At 37.9% G+C, this 19,560-nt stretch overlaps 1 protein-coding gene across 6 annotated transcripts in view; it reads right to left on the bottom strand.

The window, feature by feature from the left end:
- VPS13B (vacuolar protein sorting 13 homolog B) overlaps positions 1–19,560 on the bottom strand; it is a 921,287-nt gene that overhangs the window by 120,945 nt on the left and 780,782 nt on the right. For all 6 annotated transcript variants that reach the window (XM_073330465.1, XM_073330462.1, XM_073330464.1 and 3 more), the window contains exon 37: positions 6,770–6,972. In XM_073330465.1, the coding sequence (XP_073186566.1) occupies positions 6,770–6,972 (203 nt within the window). The remainder of the gene's footprint in view (positions 1–6,769; positions 6,973–19,560) is intronic.

The raw sequence follows: 19,560 nt of genomic DNA on the forward strand, positions 1-19,560 counted from the left end.
TGCTCTGCACTTACTGTTGGGCATATTGCTTAGTGCTGGGAGTAGTCCTCCTAAGTCAGGTTTTAGGATAAGCTTATGGGGAAAGTAATTTTAACGTTTCAATTGTTCAGAGCACAGTGTTATAAAATGGGGCACTTAGGAATGTAATTCTTTGGAGAACATTAGGTCTGGTTCATTGAAATTGTCTTTGAGTGATATATATGTTTGGCAGTAAGTTTCCATGGTAGATCTTTTAGTTACTGTTTTTATGGGTTTTCTTCCTTTCATTTATACTTTTTCATTACACTTAAAATTGGTGGACAAGAGAAGGAAATTAAGAAGGAACAATGCAGAGAATAAGATAAAACCCCCATGATATATATTTAGTGTTCCATGTTTTCAGTTTTTATTTGTAAAAAAAAAAAAAAAAATCTGGGAATTTTTCAGTGTTTATTTTCCAAACATTAAAACTGGTATGAAATATTGTTATTAAAAAAAACCCCTTGGAAAAAAGAAAAAACAAAACTTTCATAATATACATTTTACTGAAGTATAATTTAAAGTTGTTTTTTATCTACAAGGCTATTTTTTGTCTTTCAGAGTTAGTAGGTTTTCCAGAGATTCTGGTTAGCGTACACTCGCATAATTTTCTTCAAAGTATCCTCACTCATGTTGAGCCTCTTGCTGTCTTAGAGGTAGTCCAACTTTGAAAATAAGCAATCTGCATCAATGGATCCGGGGGTACACTCAAAGTTTGCCGTGCCACTTTGCTGAACTTGGGAAGTGCATTTTGATGACTGGTCTAAAAAGCCAGCACATCCAATTTCACATTGTCAGGATTAGGTGTGTTCATGTAAGTGGTAAGTTCCCCTTTCAGATTTGAAGTTTCATCTTTAGTGGCAAATGGTTGAAATACTCTGGCATAATGGTCGTAGTTTGCTGCAAAATTCACTTTGAGGAAGGGGTGAACACCTGGATGACATTGCAAACAGAATCTTTGGCACCAAACACTTTGGGCTTCAGATTACAGGCCACGGTCATTATTGAGCATTGTGTTGAGGTTTTGAATGCTTTTCTGATTTTCTCGTGTTCTGGAGTTGGAAGGATATTCAGAAACAGCTGGGTTTTCTCACTGTATGTTTCTCCTGCAGCTTTTGTGCTATACTAAGCTGACATTTTGGTTGTCAGGATCCGGTAAATGTCTGTATTGGCAAATGTGCTGGCACTTGCTGGAGAAAACTCCAGTGCTTTCTGTGTGTCACACAGTGTTCCAAGTTTTCAGCAATGAACATTACAGTGGTGCACAGAATCAGCAGTCATTTTGGTTATTTGCCAGTCTCTTCAGAATTTTTTCTTTAGAACCAAACAACTCAAGGTGATCTAGGAGATGCATTAGCACAGTCCACACATTATTTACATGACAGGCAGCAAAGTATAAGCTCATCCACTGATGTGGCACAACAGGGGTAAGAAACAGAGGCAGTCGGCTCTGCACTTGTCTTGCACTGGGTAAAACAAAGCTTTCAACTTGTTCACATGCTTGAAAACAGCCCCAAATCCAATGATGCAAGATTTCATGTGTTTCATTTCTTCTGTAACAGTAGCTGACAGTGCAACATTAATCAGATGAGCAGGACAGGTAATACATAGCAGCTCTGGTTTCTGATTGAGTTTAATCTCCCGTGCAAACTTAGCCATGTAGGAAGCAGAATCTGTGTTAGTTGTGGCCACATTTTTCCAAAGTAGTTTGTACATCTCAACCATGTCGGTTATTGCTGCCTCAACAAAACAGCTGTCAGCAGAGCAGATGAATGTCACATCAGCACAAAACAATGCAGGTTTATTCACTTTGAAATAACAATATGAAAACAAAAGGCCAAGAATCGGATGGTCCAAAACATCAAGAGACTCATCAAAAATCAGACTAGATACATTTCCATCAATTTGTTCCACCAGTTTAGATACTAAAGCATCATCATTTTCTTTCAGATACTTACAAGTGAGGTTATCTACATTAGGAAGGGTTTTTGCTGCTGGACAGTATTGTTGCACAAAGTCACCAATACTTCCCTCTGCAATTAACAGCGGCTGCCCGGCAAAACAAAGAGCACCCACAGATTCATTGACACAATCGTGCTGTGTCCTCTACTTCATTAAAGCCCTGGTGCCTGATATTGATTGTTTATCCCAAAACTCATTATCTTCCTTAAACTTCTTGTGTTGCTTACTTTTGACATGCTCCTTTATTCAATCAGCGCAAGCACTGACTTCAATCCTGCGGTACTTGCAATGCAATGAATCCTCTTCACTTCTGTATTTACTTTTCTTGAAAATTTCTAAGCACTGATTTTCTTGTTGGTATTCTGGCCAACAAGATTTGCATTTTTGCCCCAAGTTTACCTTTTTCTTATCTTATCTATCTTTATCTGTGGAGGATTGATTGTTTAAATTGAGCGCCGCAATAAACGGATGCAAAGAAATAGGTGGGCAGCATTTCCTTGTGAGCTAGTCATAGCATGATATTAATGTTGTTTGATTTTCCAACCTCCACTGTGTGTATTCTGTGTTTTACTCTGCAGAACTGCTTCAGTCTTAGAGCTGCAGGACTCAACAATCACATAAAGCGTTAGTGTTTAACAAAAATATGTATCTGAAAAAAATATTGAGTGGATTGATAAATGGGTGTAAGTCCATAAAAACAGAACTCCTTTAATTACAAAAACTGGTAATTTATTGGTGAAAATTGGTAAAAACTGAAAATGCAGAACAGCCTTAAAGAGTTGCCAGTGAACAGAAGTTAATAAATAGATAAACATGAATTATTTTATTTATTTAGATTTATTCAAACACACAAGAGATGCCTTTCCATAGTCTGCAGCCATCCTTGACATATCTTAAAAACATATCACAAATATTACTCTAAAAGTTCAGCAGTAAAATTCAGTATAACTCACTGCCAGCAAACCAGGCAACTTTAAAACTCAAATCCCCTTCACTCTCCAACAATTCTCCAGCAAGTCTGGAAGACAATCAGATTCAGGCTATTTTGGACCTGGGGAGGTGCAGGTTCTGAATCATGCAGTTATTGACACAGTAGTCCCTCACTATCCTACAATTCATGAGCATGTGCTGATTAAAAAAGGTCTAATAAACCTAACACAGAGGATAAAGAATAGCAGCATGAAGTAAATTTCACAATATTTCTTGGGAGAGAAAGACCTGGATATGTTGCCCAAGCAAGAAACCACATAACAGTTATGAGTATCTTATTCCTGGTATTTGGTTTCTTTGGAAGGTAATCCAGTTCTCTTCTCACCCATAAAACCATCAAAAGAGAGAGCAGTGTGGTAGAACAGTAATGGAAAAAAAAAACAGAATAAGAAGGTGAGAGTGACATCATGAGAAAAGGAAAGAAGAGAAGTTTAGAGAAAACAGGGAGGATTAGTGAAAGTGAGAGAACATGGGGAAAGCAGAGACATAGTATAGCAAAAATAGGTGGTGAAATAAAAGACAAAACCCCAGACCCAAATTCTTGTCCTCCCATTTCCTTGCTTTTTCTCTCATCCTCTCCCCAGGGAGGAAACTGTGTATATGTAGTGCAGTTTTATTTTGGTAGGGGTTTTTGTTTGTTTGTTTTTAATTTACATGCTACCATGTGTTTTAATTGAGATTCAGATTTAAATCCAATCTTTGCAGCTCAGGACTCTCTTTATAATGGACTCATAAGGATAAATATACTTTACATTTATTTTAAATATAAAAATGTTGAGATGCTCAGATACTGTGGTATCAGTACCTTAGAAAGACAGACATACCATAACCCTGAATCCCAACAATTTTCAGTTTGGGGAAAGGATAGATTAGGATCTAGAGCCACACTTCCATGGGGGAGGGCCCATCTTCAGAATGCACTGCTGTTGATTTGAGCAAAGTTTGAATTTGGATGAGATCTCAGTTAGATGTTCCCAAATTTTAGGGAGTTGCATGTTTAGGGTTCTAGTTCAGGCCATCCTTAATCAAAACATTCAGGTGTGTAGAAAAAAAATGAGGAAAATACACTTAAAAATTCTGAAAAAAGAAAAGGAGTACTTGTAGCACCTTAGAGACTAACCAGTTTATTTGAGCATAAGCTTTCGTGAGCTACAGCTCACTTCATGCTGCATCCGATGAAGTGAGCTGTAGCTCACGAAAGCTTATGCTCAAATAAACTGGTTAGTCCCTAAGGTGCCACAAGTGCTCCTTTTCTTTTTGCGAATACAGACTAACACAGCTCTTACTCTGAAACCTGTTAAAAATTCTGAAGATACATAAACCTTTTCAGAAGAAGGCAAGAGAAAGACAGAGAAGTGAAAAAAAGTGAATTGACAAGGTTTAAAAAAATGTTGAAAAGATTTCTGCAATGTTTGTTACATGTTAACTGGCTCTGCATGGTGAATCATATAACCGTGAATGATATGTAATCCCAGGTATTTGAACACTAATACGTCTAATCCTATCTGGGTGATTTCGGCAGGCAGCAAGTGCACTGGGGAACGAATGGATCTGTCTTTCCTGGCTGAGAGAAAAATTAAAGAACTGTTCCCTTTCACCTTGTCAAGCAGTGCTGCATTTCTTCATTCACACTGCTGTCTGCAGCAATCCTGCAGGCTTGGACAAACCAGTGACAAATTGATGACAAAGTAATTTTTCAACAATTGCCCTGACATATTCCCAGAACCCCCTCTGCATCTAATTTAAAGAGATAGCTGGTCTAATCCGTGCCACATCACTCAGAATTTAATTGAGCCCTGGTCCTTGGAATTCCAGTGTTGGACCCAGTGGAATATCAAGACACCAAAAACTAGTAGGCTATCTAGAATGCAGTATCTCAAGTATTTGTCTGACACAATGTGGTGACCACCAATGATTCAGGATTCTAAGTGCAGAAGTGTACCCATAGAGAGAGAGAGAAAAACAGAAGCAACCTTATCTATTGATTTCATCACAGGATGAAACCACCAGATGGTAGGTCAAAAGTCTGCAGTTGGTGGGTGGAAGAACAGAGACAAAAGATCTTTTCACTATGAGTACTGAAGCAGGAAGCCCGAGGAGACCTAAAAAGACTTGCAATAAAGCTGGTTGAAAACCACATTTTCCCTTCCTCTGCAGCCACACATAAATTGTGGGAGAAAGTATGGCCTTGTGGAAGTAGAAAGGCAAATGGTCCTGAATTGGAAGTAACCTACAACTATGAATTGTAAGTGTACAGGAGAGGAAAACAAAGACTAAAAACAGAGACACCTGACGGAATGGTCTGGAGGATTCAGTAGTAACATTTAATACTCATACTGCAAGGAGGAGGAGAGCGCCTTACAGTCAAAGCTGACGACAAGTTTTTTGCCTCACCATGGTGTGGTAGTGAGGAAGGATGGTCTTGTGGTTAAGGCACTGGACTGGGACACAAAAGACATAGTTTAATTCTTGGCTCTGCCCCAAATTAAGTGATTTTCTCAAAGCTGCACAGATAATCTCACTGTGCCTAAATTCTTCATCTGTGAAGTGGGGATAAACAATTCCTTTCTCCCACTCTTTATCTGTCTTGTCTATTTAGATTGAAAGATCTTCAGGGCAGGGACTCTCTTTCTATATGTGATACAGAATCTAGCACAAAGAGACACCAATATAATTTGGGACGTTTAGGTACTACCGTAGTACACATTAATGATGGTGATACATGAGGTCATATTTAGAGCTTGTCAAATTATTTGTTGTGTATGATTAATTGTAAATATAGCCTTTTTCATTTTGCCAACATTTACAAACTGATCCAGATTTCTGCAAACATTTTGTTTATAAGTATTTATTGAACAGTTTATGTGCTGGAGTTTATTTATTTTTAACATTTGGTGCTTGTAAATCTTACTGTAAATATGTGTGTATCTTGTCCTAATTATATTACAACCCTCTTGCTTATGTTATACAGAATCAGAATTCTTCATTTCAAAAACTCCTCTGTTTCTTGGACTGTTTCTTGTAATTCTTCAAGTTACGGACACATTTAACTGAAGTGGCGGATAGCATGTAAAACTGAGTGTTAATTGCTACAAACAACAATTATCAATTACTCCCCTGAGAATTTTTTGTACGTTTTAAAAAATTGAAGTGCATTTGTTAGAGCTGTCCCAAGGCATTACGCATGCATACACATATGCACGCACACAGAAAACAGAACAGGCTCCCAAATGTTAAGTGTTAGTAACCTGATGCAGTACTTTTAAGGGAACACACACATACAGCTACACTACAGTAAAATGGCCTGAACAGTTCTTGTCAATACTCTATGCAGTTTTGTTTAATCAGTAGTTTCACATAAATACACACGTCTTTCAAAATGTAAAAATTTTCAAATGTGGTGAACTGTCTCATGATGCAAAGCTTTACAAGTTTTCTGTGCAGTTTAGACAGGAGAATCAGAATTCAAGGCAAATTCGGTTATATATCAGAACCATAAGAAAGGCCACACTGGGTCAGACCAAAGGTCCATCTAGCCCAGCATTCTGTCTTCCAACAGTGGCCAATGCCAGGTGCCCCAGAGGAAATGAACAAAACAGATAATCACCAAGTGATCCATCCCCTGTCGCCCATTCCCAGCTTCTGGCAAACAGAGGCTAGAGACACCATCCCTGCCCATCCTGGTTAATAGCCACAGATGGACCTATCCTCCATGAATTTATCTAGTTCTTTTTTGAACCCTGTTATAGTCCTGGCCTTCACAACATCAAAAACATATACACCAAAAACATATACAGACCTGTATCAGCCCTCCTCTGAAGTCAATATGTATTTTTGGAACGGATTGCTCTGGACCAGGATTACCACTGTGCTTACACCACTTAGCTTCCACATTGACAGAACAACAGAATGGGCCTATCAGAGCTCTGCTTCTTTCTTTGAAACTTGTTTTAAGGAGAAAATCATTTATGTCAAGAACAAATGATGATCCATGAATTACACCTGAAGAAAAAGGAAAAATATATCATTTAGCTTAGGAGTGTGTGTGTTTTCCCAAGATATATATTGTCTAGAAATCTATATTGTCTCTTGAGGCTAGATTGTGAATCCTTTACTCTTATTGGTGAGCAATTATTCACACATGTAGTCCCATTAACTTGAGTAGAACTTCTTCTGTGAGTAAATGCCTCATCGATGTAACTAAGGCATTCACAATCTGGCCAGACTGCTTTTGGTTTGTTTTCAGTTTGCTTTTCCAACATATTTGAGTACACTTTATATTAAATTCTAGTTATGGAGCAGGTATGTTTCATGCACATTCCTTACAAAGTACTATTTGCCAAAACATTATGACTTTTTACATGTGTGAGTATTTTAAGTTTTATGAATAGAGACATTTTTCATTAAACTATGCAATTTTTTCAAGAGTATATTAAGAATAAGAACAGCTGCTACACTTATATTCTAAACTGATAGGAAATAACCATTTTGAATTATTCTCTCTGCTTTCATTCTGATTTCTCACTATAATATATTGCCTAGATAGAGTCTAGAGTTCTTAACATGAATAAGGTTTTTGCTTGAATTCAACAACTCGAAACAATCACAGTAACTCAAAATACATAACATGTGTTTACTAAAAAAATCAATTAAACCAATCTTTTCACATCATAACCATTCATAGTGGACAGAGTATTATAAAACCTTTAGAATCATGGAATCATAGAATATTAGGGTTAGAAGAGACCTCAGGTCGTCATATAGTCCAATACCCTGCTCAAAGCAGGACCAACACCAACTAAATCATCCTAGCCAAGGCTTTGTCAAGCTGGGCCTTAAAAACCTCTAGGGATGGAGATTCCACCACCCATTCCAATGCTTCACCACCCTCCTAGTGAAACAGTGTTTCCTAATATCTAACCTAGACCTCCCCCACTGCAACTTGAGACCATTGCTTCTTGTTCTGTCATCTGCCACCACTGAGAACAGCATAGCTCCATCCTCTTTGGAACCCCCCTTCAGGTAGTTGAAGGCTGCTATCCTCCATACAGTTTCACAACCCTGAAGTGGCCCTTGGGCCCAAAAATTTGCCCACCCCTGAGCTAGGCTGTTCTCAGTGGTGGCAGATGACAGAACAAGGAATGATGGTCTCAAGTTGCAATGGGGGAGCTCTAGGTTGGATATTAGGAAAAAAATATTTCACTAGGAGGGTGGTGAAGCACTGGAATGGGTTACCTAGGGAGGTGGTGGAATCTCCATACTTAGAGGTTTTTAAAGCCAGGCTTGACAAAGCCCTGGCTGGGATGATTTATTTGGGGTTGGTCCTGCTATGAGCAGGGGACTGGACTAGATGACCTCCTGAGGTCTCTTCCAACCCTAATCTTCTATGATTCTATGAAAATGATTTAATAAAACAAACTGTACCTAAAATCTCTCTACTCTTTAGGATATTTAGATGCAAAGCACTACACTAGAGGCTAGGCTACATTTTTCTCTTTTGCAGCTCATTTTTGGAATTGTCATTGAGAATATTGAATTTCACCATTCTTAGTTCACAATGCCTATAGCTTATTTTTCTAATGAAATTTGATACTTACAAAAGATGAAAGATTAAAGAGGCCTACAGCGTACAGATGTTTCAAAGGACTGTACTATTTTGAATTTTCAAACCTTTGCTAGAAGAAATATCCCACTAAAATGGAATTCTATTCTGTGTACAATGTAAACATGCCTGGTTTAAATATGTGGGGAGGTTTAAACTTCTCTGATGAACCTCTTTCAAAATCCAGGAAAAATCTGTCTATGTCCTGAGACTTTAAAGTATAATGCCAAGAATAATTTTACAATGTAATGATCTATAGTTTCTTAAGAACGTGATTTGTGTTATGGAAGAAAACACATAATGGACTCAATTCTTTTCTCAGATGCATTTTCACAGCTTCTGTCAATTCCAATAGAAATACTAGAAAAATCCAATCTCACCTACATAGCTACAGAGGTGCCATTGTAGTGTGGTGTGTTTTGAACAGAGGGAGAGTGGGTCACACACTAGAGGTATGCATCCTCTGGGCAGCATGGAGCTCACCTCTGCAGAGTTCCATACGGTGCAGAGTGCAGGAGGCATGCAAGATAGGGTAGGACTGGAGGGGACTCTACTGTGGCAAAGGGTCTAGAGAGCTACTTCAGCAATTGGGCTGAAGTACCCTCCATGGAGCTACTTTGCAGTCTAGGGAATTATTACTTAAAGTTCTGAGATGGAATCCTAGCCCCATGGCAGTGAACAGGAGACATGCCAATGACTACAACAAGGCTAGAATATCAGATTTTGTCTCTGGATAACTCAGCCTTGGTGCTGGATCCTGGATTTGGCCCTGTGTGTGAACATCCAAGACAAGAATTTGGCCCCATTTGATGAGGCTCTTTAGAGATTAAAAAAATAATTAACAGGAGTATGTTTATAGTATCAATAAGACAACATCTTCTTCTTTTGTTACTGTTTTTGATGATAAACACAGCATATTCAGTAGAACAGTGAACTGACAGCAACATACAGTATACAATACAAAAATTCTTAGCCCAAGAAAATAGTTTCTTTGGTTCTTTTGTTAATTTAGTTATTTTAAGGAGCACCAAAATCAAAATATTTCATGTTTTCAATTTTTTTTTTGCACTTGTCTGATGACATTTGGTTCTAAAACGCAGAAATATACTTCTTTGTAGATTATTCTCACAATTTGTAATACGGCAAAAGTGACCTGCAAGTTCAAGGATTTTTTTGTTTTTGTTCTTAATATGAATTATATGTAGGGTTACGTGCTGAGTGCTCCACACAGCAAAGGGAAGAAAGACTTTCAGTACGGAAGATATTTTAGCCACACTTTTTACCCCATTGGTCATCTGGAATTACCTATTGTCAGACACTGTAGTGTGACGCATTGCAGCATGCACTATGCTGGCGATTATCATTAACCAGGGCCCACAGCAGAGCCAGTCTCCAGGTAAGTGCAGCTGTCCTGTAGTAGGCTGCCTGATGGGCTACGCCACCTGTTTGGTTGGAAGAATCAGCACTAGCAGATCAGCTCCTAAGTCCAGCAGCAGCAGCAATTCAGTGGCTGCTCAAAGGATTTACACACAGCTATGACAGCTCCTGTGCCTGCCTGTAGCCTTGCTCCCAGCCCTGCTTCTGCATTGGCCCCAGCCTTGCCTCACTCCAGGGAACTCAGCTCTGTCCCCACAGCTCCAATTCCTGGCCTATGATTCTGGCTGTGACCCTTGCCTCTGGCACCTGGCCTCTGACTCCAGCTCTGAGCCTGGGCTCCGATTCTTGGCTACCAACTCCTATTCTAACACTAGGTCTGATTCCCACTCTGACCATTAGACCTGCCTGCTGCTCTGGCACCTAGACAAGAATGCCCAAGTCATGTGACAGTGATGTAAAAGCCATTACAAAACCTGGCTGTAACGTAGAGTCGATTTACAAGGATTATGCAGATTGCTTTTTAAATTACACAACAGTTTAACAAAATATAAAATGTAAATGATACTAACCACTCAACACATACCCAATGTTTACTAGTCCAGATTCACTGGTATGCTCTGGCTGCTTTGTGTTTCCAGTTCACCTGGATTTATGACTGCTTGTGTAGCTGGACTTGCACTTTGCAACCAAAGTGTAGCAGTGAATCTAGCTCAGCGATTTTAAAATAATTGCAAGTCAGTTGTAAAATAGAAACACCATCCTTAACTCACTCCATTGGGCCTAAGTATTGCAGTTGATATGTGAGATCACACAGCACTGTTAGGTTCCTCTGATAGATGACTATATCATAGACAAAATGTATGCACATTAGAATGAACTAAACATGAAACTTCAAGGTTGATACCGAATTCATGAGTTGAAGGCAGATGTGAAATATTTTTAGACCCTTTAACACTTTTAAAACAGTCACGTAAAAGAGTTACTTCATTTGGTTCAGTGACTACATAATATTGTAATCATCTGTATGATAATAGATTGATTGATTCCTCTTTCCAACTGCTATATATCCTAGTGAGAACCTGAGACACAATCATTAATAAAGAAAAAGACATGTTGATGAATTTCAAACAAGGTAATTTATGTTGTGCAAAACAACTGCATGGGTTACGTACTACAAATACTAGAGGAATTTCAGGGACTTGGGCCACAGTTTTATTTATTTTTTCTTATAAGGAACCAGAATTTCTCTATTTATAGGCAGGACATTATATCCTATTTCACAGCAGTTATAAATGACCTTTTTTGGGGTGAAATGAATCTTACTATATAAATCAATATGTATGTAATGAAAAAAAAATTCAAAGAATAGTCAGATAAACTTGCACAAAGGGTAGTCTTGAGAGAGCTAAGAGAATAAGTACTTAAAGAAAACAGATGAAGATTGGCAGACAGGTAGAAACTGCAAAAATAAGTGAGTGAAGAGATGTATGGGCTTTAGGGAAGCTTCTTTCACTGGAATATCACTGCAGTAGAAAACCCAGTAGGCTGCCATTAGGGGAGAAGTATACTCACATTCTAAGGGAAAGGGAGTGAAGAAATACCACTGTAACATCAGTATGCACAGGGGGCTTATTTTAGGATTTCTAAGCACCATATTGAAATACAGAGCATGAACTGAGCTCATGAAGCTCCTTTCCTCTTACTGAATAAGTCATCTTGGAAAAGCAAAAAACTAATTCTCCTCTTCTGTGCTCCCCTCCCACACACTGCTTTCAGCCAGCTCTTTCATGGATCTCTCTCAAACATCTTGTGTAGAATTCTGCCTTCAGTTTAAACAGATTAAATCATGGTCACGATTTCAAGTGAACTTGATATGGCAACATACAGAAGTAATATATCTTCATAAACGATTGTTGTGAAATGCAGAAGTTAACTTGCTCTGTTTGGATTATTGCTTGCTGAACAGTGACATACTTTTCAGTGAGTGCAATAATTTAGCTGTAGGAACAATTAGTTTCATGACTTTTAAAATACATCTTCAGGAGACTAATAAATGTGAACCACTTGCTTTAGACAATGTTTACCAAATGCTGCCAACCCTCCATTGTCAGGCTCCACTCAGATCCTTAATAGTACTGCAAAGCACTGCCATACTGACTGAGCAAAATGAAATTTAAATCAGGCTTCTGTATGTCATTATAAAAATTATACTATGATGACACATGCTAGAAGGGCATATCCAGGTATTTTTTATACAGCTGGAAGTAATCTATGACTACTTGAAAAACTGCAAGCATGTGTTAGATACTCTCCAGAAACTGATTTGCATAACTGTTAAGGCTATTAAAAAGTATGAATACTATTCAAAAAGAACGCTGTGTACAAGAAAACTTCCTATAATGACAGAGAAAGCTTTTGATGTTCAATCATATCATCTTTAAATATTTTATGTCACTGACTTGATTTATACTAACACAGACGCTACAAGGACACTTGACAGGGTCATATATATAGAGCCAAATATGCTAAAATAAAGATGTGAGGATTTACTATTATCAGTATTAGAAGATTCTGCAGCGGTCAGGTTGTGCACAGGTGAGAGAAGGGGCCCAGATAAGGAACCTGACCTTATCTATTATCATTGCAATGGATGTAAAAAGGCAGAGACAAATTCGAACAAATGCAACAGAAAAACAAATAGCCTCCCTTTTCATTAATGATCACTTTAGATATTAGAATATACATAACAAGTGACAAGAGGATAGTTCCTTTAGTCCTACTCGGTCACAAATGAAGGAAGGAACTAGAACACAAACAAATTGCTTAGTCATTGTATTCCAAGTATTTTAAAATATTGATAATTTGGTAACAGTTTTAATAATTACCAAGTACTGAAAGAAGTGAAAATGCCACAGGATGTTTTTTCCCTTCTACTGCGCGCACTGGATTTCTGCATGTCATTAGTTTCCCAGGAAATAGCTGAAAGATGATATTTGATCTGGCTGCACAGCCACATTGATAGAGTTCAAAGCAGAGTTTTGATTGGTAGATGTGTATATGGGAAGCATTTTTTTAAAAAAAAGCAAACAGGTGACAATTTATTTGTACAACACAATAAACAGCACTGAACATTAGACAGACTATATTTGGGAAAAATTTCTTTAGGTCAGTCATGGCTTTGCCACATACGGGGCACTGCATTGTTGTGCTACCCTAGGAGGCACTGGGGAAGGAGATTGTGTCACAGAATCATAATCTGCTTCTGTTTCCACTTGTTTAGGGTGGGCTTGTGCGGGGGAGAGTAGTACGTGGTGTGCCAATGCTTTGGGGGTGGAGAAAGCTCCTAACTGCCCCCTCAAAACAGGAGGGGAGTAGCAGTTTTGTGAAGACAGCTTCCTCTACTGTTGACATTCAGGACGATCTGGCCCTTAGAAGATTAATTACCATACACGTTTCTTTATTAATTTACCTGAAGGAGGAAATATTTCTCACCCTTTGAGGAGGTGGGGATTTTATGTCTTTTTTTAGGTGATACAGATGGAATTGTTGGTATAAAGTTACTTGTCGGGCTTCTGTATGTCATTACTTATTTATACCAACAAAGTTGACCCCCTCCCCAAAGAAGAATTATTTACTAAGCATTTTCTAACTACTTTCATATCCATATTTTGATATGTTATAAAGGTGATGATGAACAGTGAAATCTATCTTCAGAATCTGTTTTGCATTTGCCAGAGAAATTGGAAGGTATTTTTTAATATGCACATCGGTTATGTCTAGAATGAATAGTAAATTTCTCTCTCCTCCTTTGTTAAACTTCAGATGTGTTATGTCATAAATGGATCAAGCAGTTTTGCTGTATTCTCTATTGGCATTCGTAACAAACAGCTGCAAAGAAAATGGGGGTAGTTCTGGACCAAACAACTATTGGGGAAAAGCTCTAGTTAATGTAAAAGTCACCAGACTGAATAGTGACTAACCACAGCAACTAGAAAATGGTCAGACATCTAATTAGGGACAATTTTACAGGCAAGATTAAGTTAACAATCTATGGACTGCTCTGGATTTCCCATTAGTATGGAACAGAATCTTATGATGGTTCCTTCTCCCCAGGAGAACAATATTTGCACATTACTGATTAACAATTCTTTACTGAAAGAGAGCTTTTCAGCATTGCATAGGGACACACGTGGGTTCTGTAAAAACATGAGACGTGTAACACTCGGTAAACAGAAAGTAATGATCTTAAACAGGCCAAATCCTTGAACTCGTCATTAATAAATGTCCCCCTGCATTCAGCAGCCCTGGCTGCTGGGAGCCTGTTTTCTTCAAGTACTTCAAACACTAAAATCCAGGAACATTTATTATTTTAATCCATTACAGGCAGTGCTTGATTTAACTTTATTGGTTGTGGTGGTGGTAGCGGTTATAGTGGGGGTAGAGCAATGTTCTTTTACACATCATTTCAAAAGGGCTTAATTATATTTTATAGCTTGGGCCAGGAATCCTGCTCGTTTTGTGTCTAACAAGGTTCAAATGAAGTTCAGGTCAGTGATGAATCAGAAGAAAAGTCAGAGATGGTTATCTATCTAAAATGAGCTCATCTCCCTTAAAGAAAGGCTAGGCAGGTACATCGCATTCCTAACACTACTGAATGCTAAATAGAATGGAAATCACAAGTCAATTGCTGATTTGATAATTTCTCAAAAAGAAAAGGAGTACTTGTGGCACCTTAGAGACTAACCAATTTATTTGAGCATAAGCTTTCTGAATTTGCGGTGCCTGGTTACAGCACCAATTTAGGTCTAGACAGAATCTCTTTCATTTTTGGTCAATTATTGTCATATGTATAGAATGATTTACAGTCTATTTGTAAATCATTATGCTACCATGTTACACTAACTAAAGAAAAATTAATTCTAATGGAGAAAAATATGTAGTAGAATAATAACAAAAAATGTAGAGCTTGTATTCATCCATGTTGTAATAGATATTGAGTGAAATCCTGGCCCCCGTGAAGTCAATGGCAAAACTCCCATCACGTCAATGGGTTTCATCCACCGTGACGGACAATGAACTGGTAATACCATGAAGGTCATAATAATATGTAGGCTTTCATATAATAGCACTTTTCATCTTTAGATGTCAAAACTTTTTAGAAAGGTGGCTAAACATTCTTATCCCCATGTTACAGATGAAATAATTGAGCTCACACTTTTGAAAGCATCCACTAACTTTGGGTGCCTCCATTTTTGGGTGCTCAACTTGAGAAATTTAGGGTATGTCTACACAGCATTTCGGTGCCTGCAAGAGCAAGCATCTCAGCGCAGGTTGATAGACTCAGGTTAGCACTCTAAAAATAGCTGTGTAAACAGTGCTTTGAAGTTGCAGCTCAGGCTGGAGCTCAGGCTCTGAAGCCTGGAGGGGGCTCAGCGGCAGCCCCCCTTCTCCTCCCCGCAGTCTGTTATCCCAGCTGGGGTACTTGCTCCTCTGGGCTCCAAAACGGCTCAACACTGGAGCGGGAGGTGTAATTTCTAGCTTGGGTAGACATGCTCACATTAGCTGTCATTGACCAAACATGCTAAAAATACCATTGTACCCACGGCTGCATGGGTGGCAGGACAGGCTAGCTGCCCTGAGTATAATCCCATCTAAAACCTTAGGTACATACTTGGATCAGCTAGCCCATCCCACTGCTTGCCCTGCTGCAGCTATTTAACGACAGCTCCATTAAAAGCTAGCATGGGTAGGACTACCTGAGCTGTAAATTACATCTCCAGCTCTGGTGTAGACATTCTCTTTGGGGTTGATTTTCAGAGGTGCTTAGAACTGCTGCTCCATTAATTTCAGAAATAGTTGTGGGTATTCAGAACTACTGAAAATCAGGCTATGGGCATCTTAAATTTGGCACTCAACAATGGAGGTAGCCCAAACCATTGGGCAGCCCTGAAAATGTAGGCCTAAGTAATTAGCCCAAGGGAGAGTTGGGATTAGAGTTTAGGTCTCCTGACTCCCCACTACATGCTTGATTCACCTAGATCCCAGCTGCTCTACTGAAACAAATGATCCAAGTATTAGATGAAAACATGTTTATAGTGTAGCCATTATACAGAAAAATACAGAATGTTTAAAAAAATATCAAAGCACAACCCTTCAGCTATTATACATTTGCTGGTTAATGCAAGTTTTCTGTAGACTCACCATGAAAAGCTGGAGTATGAGAATAACAGAGCTTCCACTATTGTTATACATAGCATAAGCAGCTATATAATAAAATACAAAACAAGACCAAAAATCCCCAAACCATAAACCCAGAAATGAAATTCCCATCTCATACATTAAGTATATGTGATTGCTTTCATTATGAAGGTAGTAACAGAGCTTGAGAAAACAATGCTATTTGTTCTGAACGAACATAAAATAGTTTGATTCAGTTCCATTTGGAAGTCATCCATTCTTTGGAGGTTTAGCTATGTTAATTAGTGGTCCCACACAATTAGAACATATTTTCTTTCTTAAATCAGCAACCTGCAGTTAGTTTGCAATTTTTTTAAAAAAACAGACATGCCAGTTCATCAGTAGCAACTCAGAACCCTGTTATAAAGTAGCAGTAGGGAATATGACCAGGATTAATAGTGGTACTCAGTCCTGGGATTAGGTGGTGTCTTGTTTCATGGATTTTAGGCCATCTGTTCTTCCCTCCTACATTTTACTTCTGCAGAACGATAAACGCACCTCCACCTCAGGGACTATAGAAAAGAATTAGAATTCTTCTGCTTTTCATTATCACAAGATTCAATAACTCATTTCATTGTCAGGATAATCCCCTTTTACTCTTTCTTTTGCGCTTGCAGGGTATGCCATAATGACAAATAAAATCCCAGATGTTAGAGACCTGCTGAGGTCTCCACCTTTTCTTGAGTGTTGGGTTTAAGCTACTTGGGACATAGTGTCAAAACTGACAGGACCCTGATGCCCACACCCAATATTCATTAAGGTTTGTTAGTGATTTGTATAGCTGTCTACAAGCTGCACTTCCACTTCAATCCTCAGTGGCCATTTAAATATTTAGTTTGTCCTCTGGCTTTTACTGACAAAGAATTCATTTCCTATTGTTCAAATGTTGGAAAGAGTTTATATTTCTTTCTAAAAGTAACAAAGGTCTTCTGGGTGTTGTAAATGGCTTGTTACTGCTGCATATTATTTTAGGTAGTCATATCTAATTTAATGTTTTATTTCCCCTTAGGCTAACTTGCATATCTGCAGCATCCAAAGGCTATGACAACGCCTTAGCAAAGTTTTCTCAAGAGGCCCAGTTAACTGTGAAATGAAAAGTTTTGTATCTGCTTTATACCAATTAATATCTACATTTTATTTTTTATATTTATTAAAAAAATCTTAAATCCATTACATTTTTAATCTGTAACTAGTGGAAATACATGCAATTTTCACATAAGAAATTGAATGGGTTTTTTTGCCTTTTATTTGCACGCTAAGATAATTATATCTGCAAAATAGAGGAAGGGCAGTGAAAATTATTTAAACTGTTACTCTTTTACCAAGAAAACAATTCACTGGATTTTTCGTGGCGTGAAATCCCAACATCCCAGGCATCGAGCAGAGAGTCTTCTCTCTTGTGCCCTCCTGGAACAGGAAACTGGTCCAGAGAGAGTCTACAGTTTTCTTCTTTTTCACTCTGGAGACAGTATGTTCCCAACCTCTCTTCCAGGAGGTTAGCTCCAATTTCAAAATCAATCTAAATTAGCTAATGGGGCACATGTGTAGGATATTTGCACCCTGCTTTCTAGAATTCATTGGTGAACCTCTGTGAATTATCCAGGTTTTAATGACATGAGGCACTACACAACAATAAGCTCTGTACTTTGTGTGAGGTGCTGAGCACCGTCAAGTGCTACTGACTACAGTGAGACATGAAGGGTGCAAGACACCATGTAAGAGATGGCCAGCACCTCACAGGCTCAGGTCCATTTAATTCCTCAGATTGCTTGTGAATTTGGGCTTCCTGGTCAACAATACAAATAAAGTACCTGAAAGTTACCTAAGCAAACTCACAGCATTCACTATTTCAAGATGTGGCTCCAAATTTACCCAGCTAAAACTGGAACCAAATGTTAACTTCTGTCTTTAAACGACATACATTGGTTACAATTAAATTATTAATTTACCTTCACATTTAAACTACTGTCCTTGAATAAGTCACAAAGTTATAACTGTTGTCTTTACTAAACTAAAATTAAAACTACTGTTAATGATAACCTTAGTCACAGAGTTTTCTGCAATACAGTACATCACATTCTATTATAATATTACATTACTAAAATCACTCAGGACTTTGCTATAAGTACAGAGGAGAGTATAAGTATTCTAGCAGAAATTGGAATCATGTGATTATAAGTCACTGTTGTATTAGAACCTGCAGAGTGTCCATAAAAATGAAGTCCCTTGAAACACTAATGGGGTTTGGGGTTGTATAATATTGCAACAGGCTAAGTGGAATGGAGGTTTTATAATTAGGCCTAAAATATCCACAGTTGTGATGTGTACAATCACTACTGCAATTTATCCCGTCAAAAAGTGAAAAAAATAATTCAACCGATTAGCCATTGTATTTTTCAATTTTCTTCTTCAATAAGAGGAGGAAAAAAGAAAAAAATTAGAAGGTTTTGAGTTTGCATGGTTAAAGTGGTACAAACTTTAAATGTCCGGGAAGGAGGGTGGAATAGTTTTCACAAATTACATATGGCAAGTTTCTTTGTTAATTTAAAAACAAAATAAAACAAAATAAAAACAACTTCAGTCATTATACAAGGTCATAAGCTTTTGTTCCCTCCCTCCCCTCATAAGGGAGGAAACAAGCTGACAACGCACTCCCGTGTGTGTTTTTCTAAATAATTCTTAGCATTACAAACCAACTTCATCTCTTAAATTAAAACTCATCTGGAAATGGGGCCATTTACACTGTTTATAAAACACTGTCACATAAAATGTGTAAAAAACATTTTTCACTAAAAATAGCTTGCGTAAGTAAGGGATTAGAGTAGTTTCTACTGAAATAATTGTTCCTTTGTAGTTTTTTCCATGATGTTTTTGAACAGTTTTTTTAACTATGTTTATTAAAGTCAGCACATCAAAAAGGATCAAAGAGAAAGCTAGTGAGAACCAAAGAAACACCAAGTGTGTTGTGTTGTCTCACTGCAGAGTTATGCAGATTCAAGTAAACAAGTGCAAATTGTTGAGGTTTTAATGAAAATTTTCTACAATTATTGAATCTGAAGTCATTCTATATAATAACATCTGTACAACAGATGGCCATACTGTATAAAAGGCAAGCAATGCTCCTTTTTCTTTCCCTGTTTTAACAGTACATCTGAGATGACTACTTTTGTCACTGTGCTCAGTTTGGTTCAGTAAATAATTCGTAAAATGCAGCTGCTACAGATGGTCACAATACTTATATGACTATAAAATCAAAGACACAGTAAAGTATTTGCGTATTAGTTTCATACTATAAAATATCTGACATTAACCCTGTTCAACTCAAAAGGTAAATCTATAAAACTTTTTAAAAAGAAAATTCAAGAACTGACATA

Source organism: Lepidochelys kempii, chromosome 2 (genome assembly GCF_965140265.1).
Source record: "Lepidochelys kempii isolate rLepKem1 chromosome 2, rLepKem1.hap2, whole genome shotgun sequence".
Classification (NCBI taxonomy): domain Eukaryota; kingdom Metazoa; phylum Chordata; order Testudines; family Cheloniidae; genus Lepidochelys; species Lepidochelys kempii.